The following is a 23,418-nucleotide window of genomic DNA, read 5'->3' on the forward strand; positions in this document are numbered from 1 at the left end:
TTTCCCCAAGCTTAGCAGATAAAATTTACAGGTGTAGGCATTGGTAAGCCAGATATTGATTTTAAGTTCATTTTAGATGTTCTTGCAGAATGCAAAGTAAGTTAAAAATTGTTTTCCTGACATCATATTCCTGTTGTGCCTAATTTAGGTACGTTGTTAGGAAGAATTTTAAAGATGCTTTAAAGAGTCTTAAATCTATTTCCTAAATGTCTATTTACTGATTAAACAAAGAATTTTGCTAATTTAGACTTCTCTTTTGTTCTGTTCTCTTCTATACAGTATTTTTATTTATTTTTCATTTTTTAAAATTTTTTTTTAATGTTTATTTTTGAGACAGAGAGACAGAGCATGAACGGGGGAGGGTCAGAGAGAGAGGGAGACACAGAATCTCAAGCAGGCTCCAGGCTCTGAGCTGTCAGCACAGAGACCGACACGGAGCTCTAACTCACGGACCGTGAGATCATGACCTGAGCTGAAGTCGGACGCTTAACTGACTGAGCCACCCAGGCGCCCCAGTATTTTAATTTTTTTATTTTTATACAGTATTTTTAATCATCTTCTGGATGTCTCACCTGAATGTCCTATAAACATCCATTAGTAACACCCAAAAATTGAACATATTGATTCCCTACTCCACCTTCATTCCTGCATTGACAATACTTGAAATGATACTTCTTCTCGATGACTAAAACCAAACACCTAGAGTCCTTGATTCTTCCCTCACTTTGTCCTATGTTTAATTGCTCATGAGATCTTGTGACTTATACCTTTTAAATGAATCTTTCTCCACCCTCCATTCCCACTTCCATTTTTTTTTAGAGAGAGAGAGACTAAAAGAGAGAGAGAGAGAGGGAGAGAGAGAATCCCAAGCAGGCTCCATGCTCAGCAAGGGGCCCAACGTGGGGCTCTATCCCAAGATGGTGAGATCCAGACCTGAGCCAAAATCAAGAGTCAGACTCTTAACTGACTGAGCCACCCAGGAGCCCCACCCACGTCTATTTTTGATCCAGATCTCCAGTATCTCTCACCTCCACTATTATAATGGCCTCTTAACCAATCTCCCTGCCTCTGGTGAATATCTCCATGTTTAATCAGATATTTTTTCTCACTAAAGTTTTATAGTTTGGGAGGGTTCCCACATATTTTAATTGAAGTTATTCCTAGGTATTATGAAAATGTTTTTCTATTGCTATTATGAAAGTTTTTTTCTGTCATATTAATATACAGGGAAGCTATTAACTTTTATATACATGATCTTATATTCTGCCACTTAACTTTCTAATTGTGTCTAAACTTTTTGATTGAGTGTCCTGGATTTTCTACATATAAAAACCTATCCTCTACAAACAATGATAACTTTTTCTTCTCTTTTCTAATAGTTATACCTCTTCTTTTACATGTCTTATTACATTAACCGGCATTTTTACTGCATATTAAAAGTGATGGCATATTTCTTTTAGTTTCTAGTTAAATTTAAGTAGCATACTTTTAAATATCACATCATACTTTCAGTAATATGTCATCCTTAAGACTATTTTCTTATTTATTTAGAAAGTAGAAATGAAAGAACCATCATGAAAAAGATCTCAAAGAGGAGAGAAGATATGGAAAAAAAGGTAAGGGATTGATGGAGTTTATAAGGATCTTGATTATACTAATAGCCCAATTATAAATGTAGGATAATCCTGAACAATGTGATATATTTGGTTCTATATTCAAGTCATATAGTTCATGTGGAGACCACTTTCAGGCAAATAGGCTTGAGCAGTGAAACACAGACAGGCCCATCAGGCCACAGGCCTCAAAATATCCAGAGGCCTTAACTGAAGGGCTACTTACAACCAGGCACAGTTACCAAAAAAGGGGGAATTCCATTCATTGCCACACCTCTTCACCTTCCCTCTTTAAAAACAGCCCTCTCCCACTGCCTCAAGGCAAACAGCCTCTCCTCTACTGTCTTGTGCCCTGCCTCCTTGTGGGGAGTCAGTAAACTTCTAGCTCCTTTGTTCTGCCCCAGGTGAATTCTTTCACCTTCTGCATCACTGTTTTATCCCTGTTTTATCCCTGCCTTCTAGTGGGAAGTTACAGAGAAATGTGCAGAACCCTGAAATGCTGGATGAGTTTATTAGGAATTAAAGGGAGACCTCTGTCAGTCACTTGCCAAAGTTGATATTCCATCCCACCTTGAAGGATTGCTGTTCCTTGGTCAAGAGTAGAATTAGGTATTTTTAATTGTGTTGAGGAAGATACTACAGGTTTAATAAAAACAGAACATCTTAGTTTATGTTGGCCTCATTCAGTAGTTCTTTAAAAAAATTTTTTTTAATGTTTATTTTTGAGAGAGAGAGAGAGACAGAGTGCAAGCAGGGGAGGGGCAGAGAGAGAGGGAGACCCAGAATCCCAAACAGGCTCCAGGCTCTGAGCCTTCATTCAGCCAGAGCCTGAAGCGGGGCTCGAATTCACAAACTGTGAGATCATGACCTGAGCCAAAGTCGGACGCTTAGCTGAAGTCAGACGCTTAACCGACTGAGCCACGCAAGCACCCCTCAATAGTTCTTAAGTGTGGTCCAGGAAGCACTGGTAGATTTTGAAGTTCTTTCAGAAACTCTGTAGACGAGGCTCTTACTGTGATAACGTCTTTTGTTTTAGTTGTAATTTAAGGAGTCTTTTGCCATTGTATTTCTTAAACTTGAAATGAAAAACAAACTCATAATCTATCTTGTCCTAAAAAAAGACTTAACATCGCTAGTATGGTGTAACTGCAGAATATTAAGGCCTAAAAAACTGTAAAAGAAATAAAAGCTCATTTGAACTTATTGAGTTTTTGATAATGGTAAGATATTCAATCAGAAAAACCAATAGGCAGCTAGAAATATGGTATTCAGGGTAGCAGTCAAGATAGGACAGAGATTTGGGAAGCCCTGGGAATGCGTGCACACACTCTCCGAGGCCTTGGAATATGCCCACATTTAAGCTATGAAGAGAAGTGTGACCATTGAAGAATACACGGGATAAGGCGCCAGAGAGGTAGAAGAGTGGAGAACAGTGACATACAAAGTTTTCAGAAAATAAAGGTGCCCAACATCATCAGATGCTATAGAGTAATCAAAGAATAGCTAACACTGATAGTGTTGGGTTTCAAAGTATTTTCATATGTCTGATCTTATTTGACCCTCCTAAAAGATATGTGAAGTTGGCAATACGTGAACACTAAGAACTTACCCATTGGATTTTATCATTCAAACGTCCTTTTGGATATTACAGAGAGCAGTTTCTTAATTTAAAATCCACCATATTTAAAGAGCTCATATCAGTTGATAAAAAGGTGAAATTTAAGAAAACAGGCAAAGAATAAGACTTGGCATACTAAAGGTGATGACTTTCAAAGGGCTGATGACCACATGAAAAGATAAAACAAAAAGATGCAAGGTAACCCCCCACCTCAACTTCTTTGCAGATGTCAGAAGATAACAGTGCAGAAGAAAATATAGACAAGCATCTCCAAAATGCTTCTCAATAAGTATACCACCACTCTGATACTGTTGGTTTCTGTTTTTTAAAGATGTACATCTACATCTAATTCTCGGGTTTCAGCTGGGAACCCAAGTTTCTTAAGAGATGGGTTCAAACAGAAACGAAACTACCTGGATAATGCGAGATGGGCATAAGAAAATACATAGTAAATATGTGTAATAAAGCCAAGTTTTGTTTTCTAACCCTTTTCACAAATGTGGAGAAGCCACTAGTGCTTGAGACTGTGTTAGACCGTAAAGATACATAGATACAGAACCTGCTTCAGGAAGGTGTAGAGCTCAGGGAGAAACACAGATAAATATGGTTGAACCCTGGTCATCCATCCATCAAACATTTATTGAGCACCTACTTGGTGGCATCTGCCGTTCTAAGTTCTGGGAGTAGAGTATAAAACCAACCAGCAATTTTTAAATTTACCAAGGAATACTGCAGTAAGATTCTCATGACATACAGTGATTTAGCTTTATACTTAGGCTTTATTTCCACCAGCCTCTATGCAACCTTTGAGTACTCAAAGGAGAAGAAAAAGACAAATGCTAGGTCAAATAACCAATAGGCCCTCCATTTTCTAAGGTACATAGGACAGCACAACCCCTGTCCTTCTCAGGCCATCTGGTGGATTGTCGAGTGGATAAGCAGAAAATTACACATGGTTTGGAGTGCACACAACACTGGAATCTTCTTTATACCCTATGTTTCATATCCCTAAGAGCTAGCAGAAGTGGGGGGTTGGTAGTATTATATTGACTTTACAGAACCGACATTAGTAGTTAAAATGGGTACCTAGAAACTTATCTCTCTTCCTTTCAGATTCCTTTTTCTCCAGTTTAATCAGATTGAAATAACCTTGCTTTGTTATTTGTATATTCTGCGGGATAGTTTGTATAGAATATGACTATTCTCATGCTTATCTGAGCTTGCTTTTTTTTTTCTTTTTTTGCCTGACTACAAAGAAAAACTCTAGCCGATAGCTGAGGATACAGGAGCTAGGGGAAAAGTCACAAAAAGAACAAAATTCCATCCTGTTTTTAGTCCAGATTGAAAAAGAGGGAAGGGACAACAGCCATGGTCTTAGGTTCTGAGCTCACATGGGGCAATGACCGAGTCTTCATAATTGTCATAATCTTTAGAAATACATGCAATTTAGCTATTTAGTAAGTACTTTTGCCACTATTGCTATTTAATTATGTTATTAGAAAGTGTTATGAACTCTATGTTATTATGTTGACTTCTTGGTAGATTTAGATGCAGAAGAAAATCAAAACGTAATAGAAATGTCAAGAGGCAAAGTAAGAGAAAAACTAAAAAATGTTCAGGTAATGCTTCTTTTTTCTTTCCTATTTTCAGATTTACTGTTTACTGCAATATGCATCATAATAAACTTTTCTTTGTCAAAAAAGAGTGAAAATTCAGCCTTAATATATAGCTCCTTAAATCCCAACATCTTCAAGTTCTTTTCCATGCTTTTTTTCTTCAAACCTAAAGCCAAGAAAAGTTGAGTTGGTCATGCTAGATGACATCTCAAGAGAAAACATGTATATGCTTGTTAAAAGAAAAAAAAATGAAAAAAATAAGAAAAACATTGAGAAAATTTGTTTTTTATCCCTTTGGACAAAAGACTTATGAGCACAATTGTGGCCGTACTTGTGAAGATTAACTTTTCCATACCACTTATTTATGTTGTGTTTCAGATTAACCAAGGCGAAAAATCTTTAACTCACCTACTCATTGATGATAAGATATATCAATGGCCTAAGGTAAATAAATTTTCTTACACTTTTTTTTAATTTGAGAGAGAAAGAGAGAGTGCAAGCAGGGAAGAGGGGCAGAGGGAGGGAGGGGAGAGAGAGAGAGAGAGAGAGAGAGAGAGAGAGAGAGAGAGAGAGAGAGAATCTTGAGCAGGCTCCATGCTCAGAGTGGAGCCAGATGCTGGGTTCAATCCCACAATCCTGGGATCATGACCTGAGCTGAAATCAAGAGACAGACACGCAACCAACTGAGCCACCCAGGTGCCCTGTTTTTACTTTTTTTTTTAATTTAAATTCCAATTAGTTAACATGCAGTGTAGCATTGATTTCAGGAGTAGAACCCAGTGATTCATCGCTTCCATGTAACACCCAGTGCTCATCCCAACAAGTGACCTCCTTAATGCCCATCATCCATTTATCCCATCCCCACCACCTCCCTTCCAGCAACCTTCAGTTTGTTCTTTGTATTTAAGAGTCTCTTATGGTTTGCCTCCCTCTGTTTTTAATCTTATTTTTCCTTCCCTTCCCCTATGTTCATCTGTTTTGTTTCTTAAATTCCACATATGAGTAAAATCATGATACTTGTCTTTCTCTGACTGACTTATTTCACTTAGCATAATACATTCTACTTCTATCCACATTGTTGCAAATAGCAAGATTTCATTCTTTTTGATCGACAAGTAATACTCAATTGTATATATATACCACATCTTCTTTAAAAAAAATTTTCTTAATGTTTATTTATTTTTGAGAGAGAGAGAGAGAGACACAGAGTGTGAGCTGGGGAGGGGCAGAGAGAGAGGGAGACACAGAATCTGAAGCAGGCTCCAGACTCTGAGCTGTCAGCACAGAGCCCAACGCGGGGCTCGAACCCACGAACTGTGAGATCATGACCTGAGCCAAAGTCAGACGCTTAACCGACTGAGCCACCCAGGCGCCCCATACCACATCTTTTTTATCCATTCATCATTTGATGGACATTTGTGCTCTTTCCATAATTTGGCTATTGTTGATAGCACTGCTGTAAACGTTGGGGTGCATGTGCTAATAGTGCAATTGCTGGGTTGTAAGGTAGTTCTATGTTTAATTTTTTGAGGAACCTTCATACTGTTTTGCAGACTGGCTGCACCAGTTTGCATTTCCACCAACAGCGTAAGAGTGTTCCCCTTTCTCCGCATCCTTGCGGACATCTGTTGCTGCTTGAGTTGTTAATTTTAGCCATTCTGACACCTGTGAGATGGTACCTCATTGTGATTTTGAGTTGTATTTCCCTGATAATGAATGATGGTGAGCATTTTTTCATGTGTCTGTTAGCCATCTGGATGTCTTCTTTGGAAAAGTGTGTATTCATGTCTTTTGCCCATTTCTTCACTGGATTATTTGTTCTTTGGGTGTTGAGTTTGATAAATTCTTTATAGTTTTTCATACTAACCCTTTAACCAATATGTCATTTGCAAATACTTTCTCCCATTCCATCAGTTGCCTTTTCGTTTTGCTGATTGTTTCCTTTGCTGTGCAAACTTTTTATCTTGATGAGGTCTCAATAGTTCATTTTTGCTTTGCTTCCCTTGCCTCTGGATATATGTCTAATAAGAATTTGCTGGGGCTGAGATCAAAGAGGTTGTTGCCTGTTTTCTCCTCTAGGATTTTGATGGCTTCCTGTCCCACAGCTAGGTCTTTCATCCATTTTGAGTTTATTTTTGTCTGTGGTGTAAGAAAGTGTTCTGGGTTCATTCTTCTGCATGTCACTGTCCACTTTTCCCAGCACCATTTGCTGAAGAGACTGTCTTTTTTTTTTTTCCATTGGATATTCTTTCCTGCTGTGTCAAAGATTAGTTGGCCATATGTTTGTGGGTCCATTTCTTGGTTCCCTATTCTGTTCCATTGATGTATGAGTTTTTGTGCCAGTACCATCCTGTCTTGATGATTACAGCTTTGTAATACAGCTTGAAGTCTAGAATTGTGATACCTCCAGCTTTGCTTTTCTTTTTCAACATTATTTTGGCTATTTGGAGTCTTTTCAGGTTCTGTACAAATTTCAGAATTGCTTTTTCTAGCTCTGTGAAGAATGCTGGTGTTGGGGCACCTGAGTGGCTCAGTGAGTTAAGTGTCCACCTTTGGCTCAAGTCATGATCTCATGGTTCATTATTTGAGCCCCATGTTGGGCTCTTAGTTGATAGCGCAGCACCTGCTTCAGATCTTCTCTCTCCCTCTCTTTGCCCCTCCCCTGCTTGCTCTCACTCTCTCTCTCTCAAAAATAAATAAATGTTAAAAAAAATGCTGATGTTATTTTGATAGGAATTGCATTGAACACGTAGATTGCTTTGGGTAGTATAGACATTTTAACAATATTTGTTTTTCCAATCCATGGAGTGATTCTCTATTACTTCTTCAATTTCTTTCATAAGTTTGTATAGTTTTCGGCATACAGATCTTTTACCTCTTTGGCTAGGTTTATTCCTAGGTATCTTAGGATACCTTCTATCCCGACTTTCTTGAGGGCTTTTATCAAGAAAGGATGCTGTATTTTGTCAAATGCTCAAAACCCAAAGTCTTAAAGGACCTGACACCATGTGGATCCATTCCCCTCCTCCAGAGTAGAGCTTCTTCACACGGTGTCTGACACCCTCTGTCCCTGAAAAACAGCCCCCCACCTGCACAGTGCACAGAATCTATGGAGTAGCACTGCTAAAAGTAGCAGAGGTTATGTCCCCCTGGATGCACCTCAGTGCCCTGTTGATGAAAGGTCTTTGGCTGGCACCCTTAGGGTCTTTTGTCCTTGGGGAGGCAATAAACCCTCTTCCAAAAGTACTCCAGGAAAGGGAATATTCTCTCACAATGCGCCCCAGAGATCTCTGTACCACACTATGCACTCAGGGGATAGCTCCCTCCTCCCCAGGAGCACGTGTCACAGCTCTGCTCCAGAGAAAGTTGCGCACTTCCAAAACCTCAGAGTTTGAGCTCCAATTGAAGTTTGTGGAAAAAAAAAAAACCCTGTGGAAAACAAACAAACACACTGACAGACAGACAAACAACCCTGTGGAACTCAGCACTTTTTGCTCCCCAGTCTGTGGTCCAGAGAGGTTTTCCTTTTGTGAGAAATTGATGCCACACTTTCTCAATCTCTCTCTCTTTCTCTCCCTTTGGTCTCTCCATGGAAAGGGTTCCCTCCCCTCCGTGGCGCCACTGTTTTTCTCTCCCCCAATTCACTTCCATGCACTTCGCACCTACCACGCTGTGTCCCTCCAACTGTGGAGATCCTTCTGCCAGTCGGCAGGTCGATTTCCTAGGTGTTCCAAGTGATCTGACCGCAATACAGCTGTGTTTGAGGCACAAGGAAAGTCCAGGGTCCCCCATCTTAACCCCTCCCTCTTTACACTTTTTAAAACAGCTTTATAGAGATAACTTTATGTTGCAAAAATTCACTCATTTTAAGTGTATGATTTAACGATTTTTAGTTAACTTACAGAATTATGCATTCAAAGGAGGAGAAATTGGCTTCTCAGACTCTCCATACCAACCACTAGATAGAAATACCTGCTCAGGAAGTTGAGTATTTTAGCAAGTGGTTTTGTAATGAGCAGAGATGAAGGGAAGTAAAGTGTATACTGACAATTTAGATATGCAGCATTGTTGCAGGGTGAATTTTTTATTTTTTATTTTAAAGTTTATTTATTTATTTTGATGGGGGAGAGAGAGATAGAGAGAGAGAATCCCAAGCAGGCTTTGTGCTGTCAGCACAGAACCTGAATGTGGGGCTCAGTCTCATGAACTGTGAGATCATGACCTGAGCTGAAATCAAGAGTCTGATGCTGAACTGACTGAGCCACCCAGGAGCCCCAGGGTGAATAACTTTTAAAGTTAATGTGACAGTTGCATTGTAGATACGAACAAGGTATAAAGTAAACTTTGTATTTTACATATTTTAAAATTATTTGGCTTCTAGTAACTATGAGTTTTACTTTTTTTTTTTTAATGTTTATTTAGTTTTGACAGAGAGAGAGAGAGAGAGAGAGAGATCACGGGCACCAGCGGGGGAGGGGAAAAGAGAGAGGGACAGAGGATCTGTAGCAGACTCTGTGCTGACAGCAGGGAGCCCAATGCAGGGCTCCACCTCATGACTACTGTGAGATCATGACCTGAGCCGAAGTGAAGTCAGATCCTTTAACTGACTGAGCCACCCAGGCGCCCCTGAGTTTTATTTTTTATTATGGAATTAATTCCTCTCCCAAATCTCCCTACAAACAGTTCATTTTAATATGTGTGTGAGAAAGAAACGGTGATTTACATTTAAAAGATTCAGACTTGACAGTATTGAAAAATGAGAGCTTATTTATCAGCAAACTTATAACTAAGAATATGCCCCTTTCAATACTTTGAACTACCTATAGCCGCAAAGACTGTAGATGCCCTGCGGTGGTTCTTGTGTGTTAGCACATCAGAGCACCCAAAAACTTGGAGAAAAAAGAGTTTGTCCTGTGCGTTCATTTTGGTCAAACTGTAAGGTAATCCTCTTAGTATTAGTACTATCTTAGTATTAGTACTCGTAGTACTCGTACTAGTACTCGTAGTACCAGTACTCCTAGTACTCATAGTAGTATTCCTACTCTTAGTAGTGAAGAGATAGTTTGGGAAGCAGAAGAATTGGGCTCTACATCATTCCGTTTCTTATTGCAGTTACCAGAACCTTCAAAACAAAAACCAAAAAACATAATGAACCAAACAGACTCTTGGTGCTCCTTGCTCACGACTAAGATAATAATTAGTGTTTACCACATTACACAAAAGTTTTTCTTCCACTTGGAAGCAGAAAAAAGTATTTCCACCTTGAATACCGGTTTACCATTGTTTAATCCACAGACTGAAGTCTCATTCGATGAAGGCCTTTGGTTTTTCATGCCGCGTGGTGACGAAGGCTCCAATTCAGGCCGGTGTTCAGAGCAGGTTGGATTTGTTCCCCTTCCTCTTGTGCCTCAGGACAATGAACTCTTTATTAAAGGCATAGAATGAAATACTTGGATGGGAGATGAAATTTTTATTACTGAGTCACCCTCTTCTCTTTTAATTAAGAATATGTTCAAAATAATAATTCTAAACATTGATCGAGTGCTTACTGGATGCCCAATGCTATACTGAATTTTTAATATGGACCATATCATCCAATCCTCATCCTAATCGTGTGAGACAGGTGTTACTATAATCTCTACTTTATAGGCAAGGAAGCTCAGGCACAGAGGGTTAAACATCAATAGAGCTGGAAGCACCGGCTTTCCCTCCAAAACCCGTGTTTTCTTTTTCTTTTGTTGTTCCTGTCCTTCTCTCCAAGTGTCCCACGCTGTTCTCCATGATCTCCATTACTCTCCGTGGATAACTGATTCTCCCTCCCTCCCGGTCTGATCCAGGACTCTTCTAATTTGTAGCAGTTCTTCCGCTTCTCTCCAAACTCCTCAGCCTCCTGTTACTCCCTAGTGGTCCTCTCCTCCGGTACGAGTTAGTCTCACGAGTCTTTCCCCGTCTCCTGAGTGTCCATCCCCCCACCGCTGTCCCTGCTTGCTTCTGTTCTACCCTTTCTCCAACTCCTCTCTGCCTTCAGTCTCTGCACAGTTTCCTTGGTCCTCTCCCCCAGCACTACGGGACCTAGTGTCTCTTGGCACCCCTCAGCTGTTTCCTAATCCCTCAGGCTTCAGGAGTCCCTCTTGGACACCCATTTGCATTCTGATTTACTTCCCTTTCCCTTCCACCCCCGTTTCTCTGCATCCTGCCCCGGTCCTTTCGGTCCTTCTTTGTTATTGTTGTTTTTTCTATAATAAAAAGAGCTTTATCTTTTAAAAGTTTAAAGAAAGTATGTACATTATTTTTAAAAATTCAGAAAACATGTGGAAGAAACTGAAAATCACAGGAAATCCCACTGCTCTGAGATAAACCACTATCATTTTCCACATCTTTCTCTATGCTTATGCCCATACTTGTACGGACACGGACTTTTATATGAATAGAATCATATTTGTAAATGGCCATTCCATTTTCCAGTTGCTCAGCTGAACCTTGGTGTCATCCTTGGATCCTCTTTTATGGATACGGGTATTCTTTTGTTTTCCCAGAAAAATTCATTCTTTAACCCATACTATGAGACTCTGGGAGGTCAGATGACTTGGCGGAGCATGTACATGTTTGAAACCCATTTATTCAACACTCATTGGAACATTCATTGAGTGCCTAATGTGTTACAGGAAGAAGATAAACAAATGACAATATACCTCACATCCAATTCATCACAAATCTCATTGGTTCTGCCTTCAAAGTATCCTAGAATCTGACCCACTTTTCACCACCCCCACTGGTACAACCCTAGTCTAAGCCACCATAACCTCTCATCTGGATCATTATCAGTGTCACCCTCTGTTTTCACTATTACCTCAACAGGCTATTTTCTGTATCATACAGTGGTCAGAGTGATCCTGTTAAGATCTAAGACCATGCTTTCGCTTACACCTTCTAATGGTTTCCTGTGTCACTCAAAACAAAACCTCAAGTCCTCCAAGGCCTATGTGACCTGGCTCCCTTGGTACCTCTCTGACCTCATTGCTCACTACTTTGCCCTTCTCCCACCCAACTCCAGCCAGATTGGCCTCCTCCTTATTCCTCACAGCATGCTCCTGCCTCAAGGACTTCTACCTTTTATTTGTGTAGGAAGATTTTCCCTTATCCTCACGCTCTCTCTCTCTCTCACTACCTTTGGGTCTCTGTTCAAGTGATACATAATCGAAGATACTGTGTCTGACAACTCTGTCTACAGTAGTAGCCCCACCCACCTGGCCTGGTATTCTCTAACCCCTTATCTTGCTTTTCTGTTTCTCAACATACTTGTCACCACCCAACATATATCCCTTATCTATTTGTTTATTTTCTTCCTGAAACGTATTAGGCACTCAGTGAATGGTCCAACGGATGCTGAATAAGTTTCAAACATGTGCATGCTCTGCCAAGTCATTTGACGTCCTGGAGTCTCACAATATGGGTTAAAGAATGAGCTTTTCTGGGAAAACAAGAGAAAGGCCAGCCACCAGAGTATACCAGGGTCAGGTGCTCTGGTTATGGCTGCTTTCCTTCTTGGAGGACAGGCAGGAGAGCAATTAGGTCAGTGAGGCAGACCAGCTACTTGGACTTCAGTGAGTCCGGGTTTAGGATTATTTAAATTTTTTTCAATGTTTATTTATTTATCTTTTTTTGAGAGTAAGAGGCAGAGCACGAGTGGGGGAGGGGCAGAGAGAAACAGGGAGACACAGAATCCAAAGCAGGCTCCAGGCACTGAGATTTCAACACAGAGACTGACCCGGCACTCAAACTCATGAACCGTGAGATCATGACCTGAGCCAAAGTCAGATGCTTAACCAACTGAGCCACCCAGGTGCTCCTAGGTCTGGATTGTTGAGAGGAGCTGTCTGGAGAAGCCATTGCCCTGATGACTTCCTCATCACAGAGAGAAGAAAGTCACTGTTTTGTCGGGTGTTTAGTTTCTTCCTGCTGGGAGAAAGGGGAGTCCTGGTCCCAAATATATTGTCTGGACAGCCCAAAGTGAGGTCCAAGGTTATTTTCAGACAGTTCTGCCTATCACACCACAATCAGCAAGACATGTTCCTGTGACATGGGGGGGGGCGGGGAAGTCAGTGATATCTCTTTTCTACCACACCATACTCAAGTGTATCCATCTACACTTATGCATGGAAAGTTAGGTGGATGCTTCTGACCTCATACTCCCTGTCACATAACACCTAACAGCACAGACCCTGCTCTGCTGTGAGCTGCACAGTAAAGACCAGGAAGGTGATCTGGTCACCTTCCTGAATGGTGAAAAAAAAATGCAGTTTAAGACTGCATGGCCTGATGTCTCTGGACTTTGCCCTACAACTGAGTTCTCAGTGGTTGAAATATCATAATCCAGTATCTCAGGACATTCTCCATGAGAGAGGAAGGGCTTGAATTATAGTTCTATTCCAGTAATCTTTCATTGTGAACTGCAAAGAAGGGATAGAGAAAAATCATACTGCATATTGTTAAGCCTTAAATGAGTTCCTCTATGTTCAATGAAATTTTATTGTAACAGTTTCAGCTCGAACTTGAACTAGGTGGCATGGATCAGAAAGACAATTCACAGCAAGGTCCCAATACATCTCATTTATCTATGTATTAATCTTGGGGACAACACATTTACTTATTTTTCTTCTTGGTGTTCAACAGAGATCAGTAAATGACAGCTATCCCAAACATTTTTCACTTGATGATAATTTACAAAATTTTGCTGAAGACCAAGGTGAAGATTTTATGCAGGAAGTCATTTTTCCAGATTTACTTGAAGTAAAAGCTGCTGAATATGAAGTTGATCAAGAACAAATCAGAAAACAACAGGCAAACATTTTTGTGCCAAGTAATTCTCCAGGTAAAATTCCTTACAATGAAATATTTAAGTCATGAATGAATCATATGGTAGAATAATAGCTTTTTGTATGCTGGATAGATACAAACTACCGAGCTAAAACTAGAGCAAGTTTTCTGTGTTTGTTCCTCATGTCTTCTCTGACTTTAAGGAAACTGGTTAAAAGAGCTCATTCATTGTATGTATACATTTAGACTTCCTGCTAGACTTTAGTGGTAGGGGATATGATAATTACCTTTTGCTTCTTGTTTAGTCAATACCAGTTTAGGATTTTGGACTTTAGAGTAATATCAAGGTTTTGTTATGAAGTGGCCAACGAGCGTAAACTGCCAAAAGATATGATGCCACGCATTTTAGAAGATGAAGGATTCTATATTCAGAGAAAACCAGAAATCTATAAAAAGACCTGCAACAAAATGGAAAATCGCCTACTTACCGTAGAAGAGGCAAGTACACCAGCTACCAAGTTACATCACTCATTCAGAGTATGTGACGTTTTTAGCGAAATATCTTATTACTCTGTTTCTTGAATATTTTTGATAGGGGAAGAGTTGGTTTGAAGAAAGTGGAGAAATTATGTCATTACCTTCACCCATCAGACAATCGTGGAATTTCAGGCTAAACACAAGCAAGGGATCTTTAAATCCAGCACTAAAGACCATATACAGAAAGGTAACCGGCAAGTTTATTTGTAATGATGGTGAAAAGAATTCTTGTAATATCAATGGTAACTTATGTCTTTGTGGTGTTAATTCACCCCTTATTGATATTAGTAAATCTAGTAATAAATGGCAAAACTGTGATGAAATGTAAAATAGTCATGAAAATTATGTTTTTGAGGAATATTCAGTGATGTGGGGGAAATGCTCAAAATAAAATGCCAAGTGAGAAAAAAGCAGAATGCAAAGTTATATGTGATCCTAATTTTATAAGAATAAAGAATAAATGAATCAATGAATGACTAAGTGTACACATACATGTGTAGATATATTAAAAGTGGAAAAATATATCAAAGTTAATAATTAATTATCTCTTGTAGGGCATAGGATTATTTTTGCTTTATTTCTCTGTTCTAAATTTTAAAAATGAATATAACAGTCAAAGAAACAAATTTTATATGTATTCCAAGACAGTGTGAAAATTAACAGTCCATTAACCTAAGAGAAGAAATACTTAGACAGAAATAGTTACATTTAAAAATTGGTTTGGGGCGCCTGGGTAGCTCAGTTGGTTAAGCTTCCAACTTCGGTTCAGGTCATGGTCTCACAGTTAGTGAGTTCAAGCCCCACATCAGGCTCTGTGCTGTCAGCGCAAAGCCTGCTTGGGATATTCTATCTCCCTCTCTCACTGATCCTTCCCCACAGGCATGCGCACACATTCTCTCTCTCAAAAATAAATAAACATAAAAAAATTGGCCCGAAAAATTTAAATCAGAACTGTTTACAAGACTCAGTTGCCCATTCACTTGCCTTAACTATTCCATATATAAGAGATTTGGCTATAAGTAGATACAAAGTGGAAATAATACTAAAAATACTTACAGGATGTTATTCTTTACTCCCTCTGTTGCTTTGCTCTTTTTTTTTTTTTTTAATGTTTATTTATTTATTTGAGGGGAGAGGGGCAGAGAGAGAGAGGGAGAGAGAGAATCCCATGCAGTATCTGTGCAGGGTTTGAACTCACAGATGGGGAGATCATGACGTGAGCTGAAGTTGGACCCCTAACTGACTGAGCCATCCAGGCGCCCCTAAATTATTTTTTATTGTTAATTCTTTCTGTCACTTTCCGTCTGTCACCTGATTTCTCTATTTTTCTAATTCTGATTTATGTTCTTTAATGTCATACAATTTTTCTCAATACTTTTCGTTCATTTGGAAGTACATTTCTATTTTTATCTGTTTCTGGATGTCTTTCTGTTGTACTTTGTCAGTGGGGATAGTATTTTACTGTTTATTCATTATTCTTATTTCTATAGATTTAATCTTGAGCCTTTTTTCTACTACTCATTTTATATTAAATTAGTTTTCCTGAACTTTTAGAGAAAAGGCTTGGCTTTCCTAGAAAGCTTTTTCTAATAATGTCACAGAACTCTATTGTTCTTGTATAGGGTTAAAAAAATATAGTGGCTGGATTTCTGAAATTTCTTGGCTGTGTTTCTCTTCCTAGATATTTTTCTGTACCTTCTCTTTCTGTAATCTCTGTGATCCCCGGCCTTTTCAATTTGTATTCCACTCCTAGCAGTTTCTCTTTAGTATGAAGACTTGTCCTAAAACTTCTTAGGAAGTAGGTGCCTCTAAGGCCCTGTAGTCCTTAGCAAAACCCCTTGCACTCACCCACAGTTGGAGTAGATAAAACCTCTTCCAATTTTACCTGCTGTTTCCGAGTTGGGATGCTGTACTTTCTGGTGAATATCTGTTGGCCCTTTGGGGTTCTCCTGCCGTCAGGGCCTTCAGTGGCTTCATTGTGCCTCTCTTCCACACAATCACCAATACCATGCAGGTCTTTTTACTGTCAGTGGTTTGTCTCCATCCACTTATATTTTGAGTTTCACAGAGGATTCTTGAGATCTAGTTTTGTTATGGATCTTGTCCATGGATTTTGAGCTTTGCTATCTAGTTTCTCTGCCTGTTTTATTTATTTTTATTATTTTTTAAAAATTTTTTAGTGTTTATTTAAACATTAAACATGAGAGAGAGAGAGAGACAGAGCACAAGCAGGGGAGGGGCAGAGAGAAAGGCAGACACAGAATCTGAAGCAGGCTCCAGGCTCTGAGCTGTCAGCACAGCACCTGACGCATGGCTTGAACCCACGAACTGTGAGATCATGACCTGGGCTGAAGTTAGATGCTTAACTGACTGAGCCACCCAGGCATCCGTCTCTGCCTGTTTTAAAGGTAGAGATTTGGGAATATGTAAAACTATATTGCCATGGTATTCCCAGAATTACCTGTCTAATGAATTCTTAATTTCAGATATTTTCAGTATAATTTTAGCTTTAAAATGTTCTTTTGACATTTGATTCTTATGTATATATTCCAGTTTTCTTCTAGAATACTCCCATCTTTTCATGTATTTTCCCTTTAACTCTGTTTTTTAAACTTTTACCCTATTTTTTAAAAGGCTTTTTATTGTATCAAAACATGTATGAAAAGTTATAAAAGCTCTAGATGATATCTTTTTTTCAGAAAGGTTCTGTCCTTTCCTTTGTTAGGCATATTGAGTGGGGATGATAAATCTTAACCCAGTTCGAGACTTTATTGATTTCAGACTGGGTTGCAGTTTTGTTAAGGTTCAATCTGTATCTGTATCCTCTGTTTACCTAATCTCTTTCCTGCTTGACTGAAGAGAGTGGTATTTTCTTTCCTTTTTTTTTTTTAAATCAATTGCTAACACATATCCAAATGCCTAGCATATAATAGACACTCAATGAGTGCTTGTATTATTTGTAATGCAACCTCAGTAGATGTCAACTTTTATAGTCCTAGTATACATCAGAAGAGAAAGACATCAGCTGACTGCCATAATCTTGGAAAATATTATTTTTTGCATGGTGCCTGTCACACCATGAGAGACTGGTAATGTCTCTGCCCTATCCTAATTTATAATATTACACATTTACTGTCATTTTTTAAATGAGCTTTCCATCCCCAACACACATACACACCCAACATTGCATTGTCTTTCTGTTTTTTCCAGTTTGGTTACTATAAAAATCCATATCCATTAAAAATAAAAACGAAAGAATGAAAGAGGGAAGAGGGAAAACCCCTAGATTTTATCTCATCTTGTTCTTTGCTCTTATGTGGCATAGCATTTACACCTTATAGCGACAATATGTTTTATCTAAATATTGCTGAGGATAAAGCACAGATATTTTGACATAATTATCTGAGATGATTCTTCTTAGAGAGATCCTTGAAACAACTCATAGTTTGCTGAATGAATGAACGAACAATTGTATGAAAACAAATAAATGCAAAATGTATAATTTTTGGAGAAATATTAACCACCATCCAGATTAACCTTTGTAACCACCATAATCCCAAGTTGGAAACCACTGGGCTGAACAAGTACCTTTTTCCTCAAAGGCCTGTGTTCTCGCTTTATCCAAGCACAATTTCAGTATCTCATGGACTCTTAGACTTGGAAGTAAATGGAAATGTCACTTCACCAAGCATCTAAACTGAGTCTTCAAATTCATTCTGTAGCATCCTTAACAGATAATGTTCTGGAATTTGTGTCAGCCAAATGCTTCTGCCTGGTTTCCCCTTTTATCTTCTCCACATTTGTTACTCAGCCCAGCTAGCCTTGGAGGCAAGACTCACTTGGGGTTTCTCACCAGAATAAAAGAAATATGAGGGCGACTGAAGCACAGGTAATAGCTGCCCAAATACCAAAGTCCTCTCTTTGTTCTTGCCTCTGCCAGATTCCTCTACCCCAGGCCTTATTTGCCTGTTTGCTGAGTAGTTTTGCCTGACCATCTGACTATGCCCTTTACTCCCTCTTCCAACATTCCTCTTATGCGTTTGCGTAGATTTTATACGTGTCGCCAGCTTGGATGTTTTTTTGCATTTATCCAGCCTTTGATTTATTGTTGCCTAGATCTTTGTGCTTTTGGTCTAACACACTTACCTACTTCTAGAAGTTCTCTTAATCCTCTGACTTAACTGACCAGTGATGAATCTGCTCAATAAAACAGGCATCTCTAGCTTAGGAACTCTAATTTTCAAAAGTTTATTTATAATTTGGTTGCTTAATACCAAAGCCGTTTATTTCATTGGTGTTTTTGCCTGGTAGATGACCATTTTACTACCAATTAACTAAATCTTATAAGTGGAATCAAGAACAGGTTTTCTTCTCTCAGTTGGTCCTTACATAGAACATAGAGACTTACAAGATAAGGATAAAACAAAACAAAACAAACTTTATGGCTCTTCTCTTGCCTCCCCTCAGGCCAGTGAGGAAATAGGGGAATATTCCTGGCTCGGGAGAGAGTAGATAGGGAGAAATGTAGGCATCATACTGGTAACCTACAGTCCTTGAGAAGCACTGGGTCTGCCACACCAAGTCAAAGGTACAACAGCAATTTTTCAGTATAACAGCGATTGTAATAACAATGGCACAGACTGGGAAGCACATCCTATTACACCAGACTGATCCAGAAAGAGGGCTCGAGCTCTCCTTTTTAGGTGGATGCAGTCATGGATCTTATTGAGAGTGGCTAGGCATTCATGAACTAGGCTATCTATGCTGAGTAACCCCTTAACTCTCTCAAATTACATCACTAAAAACTAGTCACGTGCATATTCAAACACATGTACTTAAATTCAGAATAGTGTACTAAAACATAATTGAATCATTTGGTATATTGGTTAAGGTTTACAGACTTCAGCTAATTTAGGGGCAGTTTGGTATACACGTGGAGACAATCTCATGTATAACAAAAGATGGTCTTCTTGTTAGGTAGCATTTATTTTGAGGGTCCAGGCCCCTCCAGGGGATTTTCCAGGGCATTACCAATATATTCACATAAGAACAATGTTTTAATAAGGGTTTACCACTTAACTCTGGCCCATGGATGACTATTAGAGATCATCAGGTAGTCGAACTATTGACCCAACAGACCTAAACTATTAACCCAACAGACCTAAACAGACCATTTGTCATAGTGTTTCTGTAGGAAATCATTGTGGGGCTTATAACTTGAAAGTCTAACTTCTACCAGCACACAACAATAAGGTATGTGACACTAATTTATAGAAAGATGATTAAAATGATGCAATATAAATATATTTTATGAAATCAAGGGCCATAATCAATTTCAAGGAAGAAAAAGCAAATTATTTATTGCTTTCCTGTATCCCTTCATTTTCTTACAGTTAATGTGTTACTTTTATAAGGAAAAATCACTTATAATTTCAAAAGACATACAAAGAATAAAGTTAACATTATGTACATATTTTTCTTTAAAAGGCAGTGAAACCTGATCTGGAAAGTTCTATGAGGAACAAAATGGAAGGTCAAAGGGAAATGTATCAATTAGATCTTAACATTGTGGGTTTGCAGTTCAGCCATCATCCTCTCTTCAATCAAGAACAAGTGTTATGTGCTAGGCTGCTTCAACTTTATGAGTGTTTTCAGGACAGGCAGCAACAGAATTTACCTCAGCTGCTTTATGAGAAGGTGAGAATGGTTTTTATTCTATTTATAGAGTTGACCATTTAATATTGAAAGAGAAAACAAGTCATGCAGAGCAAGCTATCACAGACCCAAAGTCAAGAGTCAGATGCTCAACAAACTGAGCCACCCAGGTGCCCCTAGTCCTTCCCTGTCTTAATTACTATATTTAATTGTTAAATTATAATGCAGTAGGACAAGTGACTCCTCATTTTTTCTAGGATGTTTTTGTATGCTCTTAAAGATTTGATCTTCCATGTGTTAGAATTAGCCTGTCAACTTCTATTTTTAAAATTCTATTACCGTATTTACTGTGACTGCATTATATTATATTAGTTTCAAAAGAAATTTTATCTTTATAAAAATTGTATTTCCTTATCCAAGACTATCATATGTCTTCCTATTTGTTGAGATATTCTCTGATTTCTTCCAGTAAACGTTTATATTAATTGATTCTAGTCTTAGAGTTCCTACAAACTGTCCCTGTGACAGATTTCTCCTATGCATGTTTAAGGGTACAGTTTCCTCCAGTTTTATTTCTCTAAAGATATTCTCTATGGATATTTCTGCTTTATACTTTCCTCAGTATATCTTTTTCTTTTCATTTTATTTTTTCTTGTTTTCCTGTGTTATACATTTATTTTTTATAGAGAGTATAGATATAAATGCAGTCATAAATATACATATATAGATATGGATGTGATGTTGGCAGTAGATGTGGACAAAGATAAACATATCTTTTCTGTAACCATGGAAGAACCCCAATGTAACTGTGGAAGATAAGGTAGATTCCTGTGCTCAATATGCCATCTTAATTGGTTGGCATTTTTTTTACATTAATTAATGAACTGATTAGAAGGTTCTAGGTATAATGTTTCTTTCTTTTTTAAATTCATTTTGAGAGAGGGAGAGGGAGGGAGGGAGGAAAACAGAGAGAGGGAGGGAGAGAATCCCGAGCAGGCTGTGTGCTGTCAGCACAGAGCCTGATACAGGGCTCAGTCCCATGAACTGTGAGATCATGACCTGAGCTGAAATCGAGTCAGATGCTCAACCTACTGAGCCACCCAGGTGACCATAGGTATAATGTATTGAGGTTATTTTCAGTTCTGCCCCAAGGTACTTATATGAAATATATTTTGGAAGATAAGACAGTAATACACAAAAGGTTATACAGTTGTGCTTCTGCTGCACACGCCTAGACCTTCAGAGAAATTGGAGTATTGGTGACAGTAGATGAAATGTACTAAAAAGCTCTTTTCTTTGTTGTAGCTGATAGCACTGAGAGACGCTACCAAATTAGCAAGTGAAAATTTGGAAATAAGTCAGCTAACCAAAAAATCTTTACAAGATTATTATTGGCAGATAAGGTAGGTTTTTGACTATTCGTGTATTTCTCAAGCATTTATTAAGAAACTCCTTAGATTATTGCACTTGCTATGGAAGATATAAAATAAGAAAAATACAAGGTCCCCACTCTTTAGACAAGTACAGAAATGGTTCCAACCCTTCCTTAAGACCCAGTTTTGAAAAAAAAAATTTGTGTAAAAATATTTCATAGAAGTGTCACATGAAAGTAGTTGTAATTTTAATATCCATTGATTTAAAAAAACACATGCTAATTAAAAACCACCATGAGTTCACTAATATTTTTTGGAACATATTAGTCTCAAGTGTTTGTATATATTTGAGAATTAATCCATGTATACGTATGTACAAGATATATCAATTAATTCAGGTAAAGACATTACTCAAAGAGCATATAGATTTAAGGATCCCTGTAAAAAAAAAAAACATGGTGTACAAGTTGGGAGCCATCAGCTTATAGAGTAGTTGGGAAGATAAGTTAGGAGTATGAAATAACTAAATAAAGTACATCTCAAGGACACTCCAAAAGCAAGAAATCTCACTGGGAGGTACTTATTGTATAGAAAGTTCACTTATGCACAAAGATAAAATAAATGTCTATATAAGAGAGTGACTTGATAGTTAAAGAATTTCCCTCACTCCCTGCCCATTGACCTGACATGGTTCTACAAACTCTAGAAGCAACAGTCAATTTAAATAATTGGTTTCCTAGAATAATCTAAACACAAACAATGTTACCTGAGAAAGTTGATATATACCTTGCACAAGTCCTGGCACAATAATGAGTTCTTGATAAACATTACTTGAATGAATGAATGAATGAATGAATGAATGAATGAATGAATAGAAGCCACCAGTATTTACAAAACCATAAACTGGTGTTATTTATAAGATTAACTAAAATTAAAGGCAAAGAAGAGACATTGGCACAGAGCAAGTAAGCTTTAATGAAGAAAAGAGAAAAGTAGGCTTTAGATGGGATCTGATGATGGTAGATAAGGGCCTACCACTATGCACGTGTGCATGTGTGCATGTGTGTGTGTGTGTGTGTGTGTGTGTGTGTGTGTGTGTCGGAGGGTCATTGAAGATATCATTGCTTTATCAAAGCAGAAAAAAAGCAATGTAATAGATTTACATTCAGGAAAATTCTTAGAGTGGTGTTGAAATGCTGCAAAGAGTAGTTTGTGGACATTTGAAAAACAGTGTTTCCATTGGAAAAGATATGTTTAACCTTTTATGACTATCTAACCTTTTATGTGCCTGATACCCACAATGAGCTGGTACCCAGGATAGAAAGCTGTAAGTCATTCATGAACCCCCTTCTTGCCTCTCCTCTCATCCCTCACCTCCAAACAGTAAACATTCCCACTGATTCTGCCTTATTTCAGGTGCTTATCTCATAGCCTGACTACTCAGTCTCCTAGAATACCTCTCTTTAAGTCATGCTCCGTATTGAAACCAAAGTGATTTTTCTAAATAAATAAGCCACATTAGTGGTTTCCTATTACCTTCACAATAAAATTCAATAGCTTTAGCATGATCTGTAAGGCCCTATGTAACCGGACTCCTGCTTCCCTCTCAAGCTTCATATTAGGGGCTTTCTGCTTTGGAATTTCATAGTTGAGTGCCCTAAATGGACTATGTTGTCTAATATCTAAGTATCCTTGTTTTAATGCCTCTTGCTTCTAGAAGGTTCTTTCATTGTTTTCTACCTGACACTTAGGCAACATACGCATTTTATTCAATTTCAAGTTTCTCAGGGAGGCTCTTACTTGCCCATTAGATTAGATTAAATTCTTTCTCTCTCTCTTTATTTTGTATATTCACATGGTATTTACATATTCCCCCTTTCATAATATTCATTATATTTGTAATTACTTGTTCTGCATTTTTCCCTGTTGGGATATTAGTTATCAGCACCCAAAATATTCCCTACCACATAATAGATATTTATTGTGTGTTTGTTGATTTGAATTGAGTGTCACATACTCTTAAGTTTTCCCCTGCTGTTGCCTTTTAGCTCTTATTTATGCCCACACTCTAGCTGTGTGGACTTCTGTTATAACACCTATAACATTTTATTGCATTGGTTAGTTTACATGTCTGTAAGCTTCTTGAACCCAGAGAGTATATCTGTTTATCTTTGTATCCCTCTTAACTA

At 38.3% G+C, this 23,418-nt stretch overlaps 1 protein-coding gene across 6 annotated transcripts in view; it reads left to right on the forward strand.

Annotated features, from left to right (window-relative positions):
• CC2D2B (coiled-coil and C2 domain containing 2B) overlaps window positions 1-23,418 on the forward strand; it is a 93,703-nt gene that overhangs the window by 2,698 nt on the left and 67,587 nt on the right. For 4 of the 6 annotated variants that reach the window (XM_019445214.2, XM_019445211.2, XM_019445215.2 and 1 more), the window contains exons 2-9: window positions 1,552-1,616; window positions 5,226-5,291; window positions 10,143-10,226; window positions 13,521-13,719; window positions 14,026-14,162; window positions 14,260-14,388; window positions 19,689-19,898; window positions 21,162-21,259. In XM_019445214.2, the coding sequence (XP_019300759.2) occupies window positions 1,575-1,616; window positions 5,226-5,291; window positions 10,143-10,226; window positions 13,521-13,719; window positions 14,026-14,162; window positions 14,260-14,388; window positions 19,689-19,898; window positions 21,162-21,259 (965 nt within the window). In that variant the 5' untranslated portion in view covers window positions 1,552-1,574. Of the gene's footprint in view, window positions 1-1,551; window positions 1,617-5,225; window positions 5,292-10,142; window positions 10,227-13,520; window positions 13,720-13,969; window positions 14,163-14,259; window positions 14,389-19,688; window positions 19,899-21,161; window positions 21,260-23,418 lie in introns of those variants that run through there. The other 2 variants (XM_019445213.2, XM_019445216.2) reach the window with 2 other exon arrangements.

The sequence above is a fragment of the Panthera pardus genome, unplaced genomic scaffold (assembly GCF_024362965.1).
Source record: "Panthera pardus isolate Hobbes unplaced genomic scaffold, ASM2436296v1 HiC_scaffold_22, whole genome shotgun sequence".
NCBI classification, from domain to species: domain Eukaryota; kingdom Metazoa; phylum Chordata; class Mammalia; order Carnivora; family Felidae; genus Panthera; species Panthera pardus.